This window comes from Meleagris gallopavo, chromosome 1 (genome assembly GCF_000146605.3).
Source record: "Meleagris gallopavo isolate NT-WF06-2002-E0010 breed Aviagen turkey brand Nicholas breeding stock chromosome 1, Turkey_5.1, whole genome shotgun sequence".
NCBI lineage: Eukaryota > Metazoa > Chordata > Aves > Galliformes > Phasianidae > Meleagris > Meleagris gallopavo.
The window spans coordinates 59,158,383-59,168,256 of NC_015011.2; the positions used below are offsets into that span (position 1 = coordinate 59,158,383).

The 9,874-nt window shown below is 39.0% G+C and overlaps 1 protein-coding gene across 1 annotated transcript; it reads left to right on the forward strand.

The window, feature by feature from the left end:
• Nucleotides 1-273: 273 nt before the first annotated feature.
• STRAP (serine/threonine kinase receptor associated protein) lies at nt 274-9,643 on the forward strand. The gene is made up of 10 exons (XM_003202477.4): nt 274-500; nt 1,653-1,788; nt 2,540-2,621; nt 2,870-2,942; nt 3,503-3,599; nt 6,019-6,156; nt 6,733-6,869; nt 7,587-7,736; nt 8,286-8,351; nt 8,635-9,643. The coding sequence occupies exons 1-10, from the start codon at nt 389-391 to the stop codon at nt 8,694-8,696; spliced, it is 1,053 nt and encodes a 350-aa protein (XP_003202525.1). The 5' UTR covers nt 274-388; the 3' UTR covers nt 8,697-9,643.
• Nucleotides 9,644-9,874: the final 231 nt, after the last annotated feature.

Consider the following 9,874-nt stretch of genomic DNA (forward strand, 5'->3'; position numbering starts at 1 on the left):
AACAACAACCAAAAAAAGGTCATGAAATTACAAAATCTGGTTAGTTTCTGTAATATTACAAGTCAGAGATTACAAACAGAGCTGACTAGCTCAGCGCAGCGCTATAACTACAGGAAGCAGAACGTAGAAGCAGGGGACACTGTCCCGCCAACTGCAGCCCGCCGGCAACCTGGCCGCTCAGCTCCTCACAGCACGCTGCGCCCCCACGTGACGCCTACCGGCACTTCCGGTTCCGTACCCGCTGGCTGACGTAGCTTCCGCTCCGGAGCGCTTCCGCCGCCGTCATTTCCGCCGCTGCCGCCAACACCGCGGTCGCCGTTTCCTACCCGGCTGTAAGATAGCCGCGTCCCTGCCTAGCTCCCTGCGCGTCCCGAGCTCAGCCGCCGCCATGGCCATGAGGCAGACCCCTCTGACGTGCTCCGGGCACACGCGGCCCGTGGTGGACCTGGCCTTCAGCGGCGTCACCCCCTACGGCTACTTCCTTATCAGCGCCTGCAAGGGTGAGCGCGACTGGTGGGCGAGGGGTGGGCGGCCGCGCTTGCCTCACCGGCCCCTTGCAAGAGCGGCAGTCACTGGGCCTGGGCCTGCTCCTCCCTAAGCCCGCGTGGGCAGCGGGCGGGTCTGGGGGCCGCTGTAAACGGGTTGCGCGTGGCTGCGACCGCAGGTATCTATTTGAAAGGTTTGCCATGGGGAGAGTGGGAAGGAGGAGGAGGATCGAAGCGAGCATTCGGCGGGGCGTTGGTGCTCTTAAAATAATACCTGCTTCTAGCGTGACTAGATGGAGAAGGGAACCGGTTGGAGGGTTTTTGCAGCGTTTTAGCCCGCAGGGTGTTGTGGCTCCCATTCATTCAGGTTGAATCCCACTTATGAAGGAAAGGCTTGAAAATCGTTGTTTTAAAGTAGCTGTAACTTGTGTACATATCCCGTACACCCTTTAAAGCCGGCTCCTTTTCAACCGAGGCAGCTGCCTTGCTGATTGCAGAGCAGTGATTTCTGTTTCCTTTCCCATGAGAACTTTCTTCTGCTCATTTATAAGAGTAGCATTTTCATTTCATATGTGTATGAGTATTAATCTTCACGTGTGTTCACAAGTCTAAAGGAACATTCCTCATCCTTTCTGAGGACTTCTTGTTCAGCTCTTTTTCTTTGTGTGAACTGTATCTGATAGCCTCCTAGCAAAAAATAATCACAATAAAGGCTTTCTATTTCATTTTTACAGCACCTCTGTAAACATCTCTCATTATAAACCCAAGACTCCTTTTTGTGTCTTGTTAATCTGAAAATATTATTTCGTAATCAATGGAACTGACCTGCTATAGAAAAACTTGACTATGTTAAAAAAAAAAAGCAACAAACAACAAAAGGTGCTCCTTTCTATTGTAGAAAGAAAACCAAAAGAAAACTTGAATTTCATTTGGTATAATATTTTAGTATCTGTGGCTTTACATGCATGCTAGAGGTGCAACTGTATATTTAAGTTCTTCAGCTAAACTATTTCACAAATAGCTTCATAGTGTATATGGTATTTCCATTAAGGGAGGCCAGTCTAACTGTGGTTGAACTTTTGTTCCATGTTGGTGCAAGGGAACCGTTTCCTAAAACAGCTTTCTTTGTTGTTGTGTTGTCTGAATACTGGTTTTGTTTTTCCGAAGATGGAAAGCCTATGCTACGTCAAGGTGACACAGGAGACTGGATTGGCACATTCCTAGGTCATAAAGGTGCTGTCTGGGGTGCTACTTTGAACAAAGATGCCACTAAAGCAGCTACAGCAGCTGCAGATTTTACAGCGTAAGTGAAGTTTTTGATTTCAGTCAATAGCCTTTTTTTTATATGTCTGTAGTAAGTTGCTGTGGTTGTTTTTTTTTGTTGTTTGTTTGTTTTTGTTTTTTTAAGTAAATTGTTACCTTATAACTATATTACAACCTGGAATTTAAAATTTTTATGAGCAGCTATAGCTAATTCTATCTTGCTGAGCAACTGTGGTTGCTTCTTGACAAGTATACCTAAAATTGATGAGCTGATTTGCTAGAATAAACAGTACTGTGCAGTTCAAGACTTTAGTATTGTAGTTATACCAGAGTGCAAGAGTGATTTTCATTTTGTGTACCAGTCAGACACTTATTATTAGAAGGAGACATACAGAAGTATTAATGAATCATTTATTTTATTTTTGTTTTGTTTGTTTGAACTGTTTCTGGTGCATGTTAGTATATTTGATGATTCAAATCCAGTTATTCGACTTCAGTCTGTAAAAGTTGTGGAGAAGAGGTGCCTTTGTCTTAAATCTAAAATGCTGATCGTGTGTTATCCTGAAGAAGTGAGTGAAAGAAAATGGTGGGATAGTAACAAAAAATACTTCAGTAAAAGAATATGTGGTATGCTTATACGTCTGTAGTTCATTAGAATGTAGCATTTATGATAAAAAATATTATGATAGTGTCAGGAAGGATTATATAGGGTAGGTTAGGAGAGACAACTTAATTTGTCTGTTCAGATTTGTCCTAGAGCTACTGAAATGTACATGTTTTCTCTTATTTAGGAAAGTGTGGGATGCTGTGTCAGGAGATGAACTAATCACATTGGCTCACAAACACATTGTCAAAAGTGTGGATTTTACACAGGTATGAAAAATCTTTATAGCATACTCAACAGAGAGGTAAGGTCTTTAGTATGTTTTGTTATTTGCTACTTTTTTATATATCTGTTTTGGCAGGCAAGTAGTTTAGCATACATTTAAGCGTTGATCTTACAAACAAGTTGTAGTAAATATTTTAGAAACTGAGATAAATAACTGATATTTTAAGGCTTATGGATGAAGGCTGATATTTCAATTCAAAATACAGTTGACCCTTTATAACTTCTGTTTCAGGATAGCAATTATCTGTTAACAGGTGGACAAGATAAATTGTTGCGCATCTATGATTTAAGCAAGCCAGAAGCAGGTGAGTCTGCACTTAGAGTTGGTTACTGCTGGTTTTCTGTTTTGTTGATTTTTTTCTTGTGCGTGAGTTAAGTATGAGTTCTAAACTTTGTTGTGACTCACAAGACACGCTTGAGCTTGTTCTACAAAGAATGTGACAGTTTTCTATACTAAATCAAATTGTGTTAGTCTTTGAAGTGAAATAGAGCTTATCTATGAAGGGTTTCAGGGATAGCATGTTTTACTTCAACATGGACTTACTATGAGTAGGTCTAACTAAAGTTCCACTACCTGAAAGGGAAAAGTCTATTCATGTTTAACTGTGCTTAAATTCATATTAATACTGAACTGCTGAAAAAGGATACAAAGCTAATTGATATCGATGTTAACCTAGTGAAGCTTCTTAAGTTTAGATAATTGTATAGATTCCTAGATTGAAATCTGTAAATAAAGTCAGTAGTGTTTGAATTAATTTTGAGTTTCTAGCAAATAGAAATCCATATAGATTACCAGAGTTCCTAAACTATTGCATGATGTTTATTTATGTTCTTATGTGTACTAAATACTTGTTCTTATTTTAAGAACCTGATGTTGTCAGTGGGCATACTTCTGGTATTAAAAAGGCTTTATGGAGCAGTGATGACAAACAGATTCTTTCAGCTGATGATAAAACTGTCCGGTAAGAAAAAAAAAAAAAAAAAACTTCTAGTTTTCTAAGAAACTCACACTTACTTACAGTGTACAATTTCTGTCAGAAGATTGTTCTTTCTTAGGAAACAGTAACACAGGCTGTTTGATTCTAGATTAGCATATGCGCATGTAATCCAGTTTTTATATGTTGCTGGAGATGGAATTTTTGTGGCGATTCTGATTTGCACCATAAGCGTGTCCTCCCTGGTAGGAAGAGGTGGTCTTTGATAACTGAATAGTAGAATTAATTTGATTTTCATAATCCTGGAGGAAATTAATTGCTTGGTGAGGTCTTGTGAAGACACTAGATGAAGTGTCACTGCCTTGCCTTCTGCAGTCAAGCCTTGAAACACGCATAAGGTGAGGGCTGAGATAAAAGAGAGGAAAGCCTCTCTGGAGACAGTGCTCTCTTAATAGTCATAGCTGTCTTTCTCTGCTGTGCTGATAAGTTGAGAAAACTTTTGTGGCTTTATAAGATAGATCATCCAGTTAAATGTAGATGGGTAAAACCTAGACAGACTTGGCTGCTGGGGAGATCAAATGACAAAGATCCTTTCTCAAACTATGCTGACCAAAAAAGAAGGAAGATGTGCCTTGCTGATTCCTCACCTTTCTGGTTGATATGATCAACATCATCTCATGCCTACTTGTCTCATTATTCTTACGTTTATGGCACAGAGTAATAGTGGCTTTCTGCTTTGCGAAAGGACAGTGGATAGGGTGAAATCACAGTTGTAGTCTCCTTGTTTCCATTTTGGTTGCATTTCTGTTCAGTTTCCTCATTCAAGATAGGCAAAAGACTGATCTTTTTTCTCTGAATTTTAGAAATAGAAATACAGCATTCAGTTAACTTACAAGTTTCTTACTTCACTGAATCATAGAATAGTTTGGTTTGGAAGGCACCATTAAGATCATCTAGTTCCAACTCTCCTGCTGTAGTCAGGGACATCTCCCCTTACACCTGGTTGCTCAAAGCCCCATCCAGCCTGGCCTCAAATATCTCCAAAGTGGGAGCATCCACAATCTTGCTGGGCAACCAGTTACAGTGTCTCACCACCCTCACACTAAAGAATTTCTTCCTAATGTCTAGTCTGAATCTGCCTTCTTCCAGTTTAAAACCATTTACCCTCGTCCTGTTGCAACTTCTAAGAAGTCCCTTTCCAGCTTTCCCGTTGGCCCCTTCATGGAATGCTGCTGTAAGGTTCCCCTAGAGCATTCTCTTCTCCAGCCTGAAGAGCCCCAGCTCTCTCAGTATATTCCTGTAGGGGAAGTCTGTAGCCCTCTGATCATCTTGGTGGCCCTCCTCTGGATCTGCTCCAACATCTTGATGTTCTTCTTGTGTTGGAGGTCCCAGAACTGACACAGTACTCCGGGTGGTGTCTCATGAGGGCAGAGTAGAGGGGCAGAATCAACTCTCTCGACCTGCTGGTCACACTTCTCTTGATGCAACCCAGGATGCAGTTGGCCTTCTGGGCTGCAAGCCTGCATTGCTGGCTTGTGTTGAGTTTCATCAAACAACATTCCCAAAATATTCTTTCTCCTTAGGACTGTTCTCAAGCTATTATCTGGTCAATCTGTACCTGTGTTTAAGATTGCCCCAATCCCAGTGCAGGACCTTGCACTTGGGCTTCTTGAACTTCATAAGGCTACATGGGCCCACCTCTCTTGCCTGTCTTGCTTGAGATGCATCCCTTCTTTCTAGTGTATCAACTGCACCACTCAGCTTGGTGTCATCTGCAAACTTGCTGAGGGTGCACTCAATCTCACTGTCCATGTCACCTACAAAAATATTAAATAGTATCAGTCCCAGAACCTTTCCCTGAGGAATGCCACTCATCACCGGTCTCCAGTTGGGCACTTGAGTGCAGCCATTCAGCCAATTCCTTATCTGGCAAGTGGTCCATCCATCAAATACATTTTTTTTTCTCCAATTTGGTGACCAGGATGTTGTGTGGGACAGTTTGTTACGATTTGATGTCTGTATAGATTATTTCTTGCCTGCCTAGGTAAAGTGCTAAATTATATTCAGTGAGTCTATCATTTTCTTAAATTAGTATTATATCTCTTTTTGTTTTGAGTTTAAAAAGGCAGAATGCAGTCTTAAAGCTTTGCTTCTAGGAAGCTGTGTTGTTCAGGAGACATGTAATAAGGCTTTTAGCCTTTTAAGAGAATCCTTGAGTAATTAAACAGTAAAACAGTATGCGTACTGTTTAATGTTGTTATTAAGCTTTAACAGTAGCAGTATTCTAATGTAAACTTGCCTTAATTCTCATGTAAGTAAAGCATACTGAAGTGTCTGTGGAATGTTCTTTAGGTGGCTTTTCGCAACCACAGCATGCCGTGGGTGGTGGTGGAAACTGATTTGCTGAATTGATCTGAGAGTCTTTCTGATTTTTTTTTTTCTTAAGCCTCTGGGACAGGAGTACCATGACTGAAGTGAAGGCGCTAAATGTTGCAATGTCTGTGAGCAGCATGGAGTATGTTCCAGAAGGGCAAATACTTGTGATAACCTATGGGAAGACTATCGCTTTTCATAGTGCAGAAACGTGAGTCCAAAACACAGAATCTTTTTGACTTGAGTTACGGGTTTGATTGTGAGGAAAATTGACAGCACAAGGCCAAGATCACGAAGCTGTTAGAAGTGATGTCAGTAGATATCTTTACCTACCATGTTGTCAGAGGCAAAGTCTGAAACAACTATCCTTTTCTAAAATAGTGGACCCTGACTGTCTGCAAGATGGTAGACTGTAATGGATCAGTACCATTTTCATAGCTCAAAACTAGCTGGAGTTGTCATTAAATAAGATTTTCATCCAGAGTTCAATTTAGTGATTTAAGAGAACTAATTTATACAATTTCTATGATGTTTTTAAGCAAGTTGCAGTCATAAATATGTACCAGAAAGTAGTTTGAAATGTGTGAACTTATTCTATGTGTTTTGCTTATTCTGAACTTGCTGTTTCTAAACTTTGAGCTTGACTTGCCAATGTTAAAATTTGTCTTGGAAACTGCATGTGGGTGTCTTTTTTTTTTTTAAAGTAACTGTGATTAGATAGAATCACAAGTCCTTTCTTCAGAACCTCTAAAAAAGGTAAAAAAATAACTTTTTTTTTCTTCTTCAGTCTAGAGCAGATTAAATCATTTGAAGCACCTGCTACAATCAATTCTGCATCCCTTCACCCAGAGAAAGAATGTTTGGTTGCAGGTGGTGAAGATTTTAAACTCTATAAATATGACTATAACACAGGAGAAGAATTAGGTATGTTTGACTTCAATAATAAAAAAACAAGTTCTGACAGGTATTAGTTAAATGATGTAGTGGCTAATGAATTAAACTTGTAGAGCATGCTGTGCTGCAAACTTATTTGAGTACAAGATAATGGAAATGTAAGTAGTCAGTTAGGAGACTTAATCCTTTGTTAGTATACCTAATGTTACTCTTATAGATCTAATTAAAGCCTCTGCTAAATAGCTGTGCAGCTATTAGGGGGAAAAAAAAAAAAGGTGAGTCATCCCATACTGCTGCAATAGCAAACTATATGTTAACTTAAATGTCGCACTGTGGCATTCATTATGTCTAATGAATCACAGTTACTGGATTGTATTTTAATGCTGGCCAAGTGTAATGCATTTTTAAGTGTATTTTCATCTATTGCTCCTGTCTTTGTTTAAAGTTATGTAGATGTGTATATAATAAGTGGTTGATGAAACGGAGCATATGTACTCTATGCTGTTGGCTTGCTCTGTAATTTTGCCTATAATAATTCAATGCCTGTCTTCTGGCATTTAAATCAGATAACATTAACACTTTATTAAAAGTTGTGGGGATACTAATTATCAGAAATGTTGTTTTTTTATCAAAAATAATGTATGGGAGAAGTCCATATTTTTCTTCTCCTTCTAGTTAGTTTTTACTCATTTATTTCTGCTATTGCCTGAAGTTAGAAATTATTCACCTCGATATGTTCTCTTATAGAATCTTACAAAGGGCACTTCGGTCCAATTCATTGTGTGAGATTTAGCCCTGATGGGGAGTTATATGCCAGTGGCTCAGAGGATGGTACACTAAGGCTGTGGCAGACAACAGTAGGGAAAACCTATGGTCTTTGGAAGTGTGTAGTTCCTGGTAAGCGTGTGCTTTTGTTTTCTTTTTCCTGGTGTTATTTGGCTGCTTCATTCAGAAATCTTAGTAGTGATATAAATGGCAAACGTCATCTGAATTTGTTATGGGATCTCTACTGTCATTTGGCATCTTCATAGACACTGAAGTCTGTTGGATTTAAGGTTTTACTTCTGTAGCTGTCATTTAAGCAACTTAAATGAGAGCTTAATTAATATTGGCACTTTGTATCAAATTGCTCGTATAGCCTCAAATCTTCATGTTATAGAGCAAGAGGTTTGAAATAATTCTGTGAATATTTAAGGTATATACCCCTCCTTCTGCAGATTCTTACAAGCTTTCTCTGTACTTTCTCTAGCATTTTTGAGGGGAGGGAGCTCGGGAGGCAGTGCTTAGAAAACTGCAAACAATAACAACTGGTGGAATTGCTTACCCAGCTCTTTCTCCTTAATGCTAAATAAGTGGGATTTTTTGTTTGTTTTCAGAGTAAAACCCACTTTTCACTCTGAGTTGAGTGGAAGGGAAGGTACTAACCACTTTTTCTCCTTCCTACAGAAGAGGAGAATGCAGAAGCAGCAAAAGCAAGGACCACTCTTCCAGGAACTGCAGAGGAGGAAATAGGTAATACATTGAACTGCCAACTTTCTTTAGTAGGGAAGAGTTAACTTTTTTCCAAGTACCTTCTGGCATTTTTCACTCCTCTGAAGATCTTTGAGCATTTCTAGGAAACTGTATGTTATGTGTCAAAATAGTGACTAGAGCTGTGTGATCTTGCAAACTTAAGAGATATGGTAGAAAAATCTGAATTGGGTTAAGTGGAAAAGAAAACAAAACCAGTCTTTAAAATATCACTGCAGCGTTCTTTGGTTTATTATGTAAATTGATTCTCTCTCTTTAATTGCAGAAGAAGTTGCCTCTGAAAACTCAGATTCAGTGTACAGCTCAACTCCTGAAGTTAAGGCGTGATTATCTCAACTGTTATGCAACGTATGGACATACAAGACTAAATCAAGTGAGCAGTGATAAACAGCAGCCTTCCAGAGTGCACTCTCTACGTAAGGCAAAGATGGGCAGTAATTGATGAGAATGCAGTGGAACTGGCTAGGTGTTGTCTGTAAGAGAACTGAGTATCCAAAAAAGACAAGTAGTAGAGTTTTGCTATCTTTTTAGCATAACTGCCTACTGTCTTCTGAAAGAAGTGTGCAAGCCAAGATCCAGTCTCTCCAATTTCAATTAGACTCATTGTAGTGTGTTTTCTTTATTACAGAGAAAAAAAAACATGGCTTTTACCCATTTTTTTTCTTTAAAGTTGGAAGATTTGGCTTTAGTTGAAAAGGGGATTATGTACTAAAAGTATTCAGTTTTTGTTTCATTGTACACTGCTTCTGAATGTTTAACTGTTTTCAGTTGTCTAAATAAAATGCCTCTCAAAACTCCTAGCTTTACTGTTTAGCGTTGGGTTCATGGAATGGAAAAGCCAAGTTAATGGTATAATACTCTCTAGCATCTGTTTTTGTACTCTACAGAGGGAAAGCAATAAGAATGTTTTAGTGTTTGGTCCAGAGAGTGGCAAGTTTCTTGATATGTAAGCCTATCATCATTTTATTCTTTAACTTTTGAATGTAAAAGTGAGTCTCTAAATCAAAAGCATTGAGAACTCCTAAACTAAATGTACTGACTGAAATACGTGGTTGTACATGAAAATCTCAGAGGTTGGCTGAGTTTGTAAAAACCTTGGGTTTAGTACTCTAAACTGGATAAAAAAAGTCACACTCTCAAGGTCAAAACCCATACTTTAATCATTAAAGAAAATATTGCTATTCTTCTGCTTGTCACTTCCTTTAATGTTAATGCTGAAAGATTTGCGTAAGTTGTTCTTTTTGGAAAGGAAAAACACTATATAAACACGTTCATATATTGTCCTGATTTTTCATGTTGAGACTCGTCCTTAATCTTCTGACTCTTTCTCCAGTGGCATCCAGTAATGTTAGAAGAAAATTGAAGCTTAACGTTTGAAAACCTGAGTATAAATTGAAACAAATAATTCTGTTTAATCGTAAGAAAACACTTTCTCAGTGAGGGCAAATTTGGAAGAGGTTGCCTGGAACAGCTGTAGAGGCTTCAGTGTTGAAGATGCTTAAAAC

Excerpts from the sequence above, each read along its gene's own strand:
- STRAP (XM_003202477.4), top strand. The coding sequence starts at position 389 with ATGGCCATGAGGCAGACCCCTCTGACGTGCTCCGGGCACACGCGGCCC. Across the intron at positions 501-1,652 it reads CCTTATCAGCGCCTGCAAGG|ATGGAAAGCCTATGCTACGT; the intron begins GTGAGCGCGACT and ends GTTTTTCCGAAG. Across the intron at positions 8,352-8,634 it reads AACTGCAGAGGAGGAAATAG|AAGAAGTTGCCTCTGAAAAC; the intron begins GTAATACATTGA and ends CTTTAATTGCAG.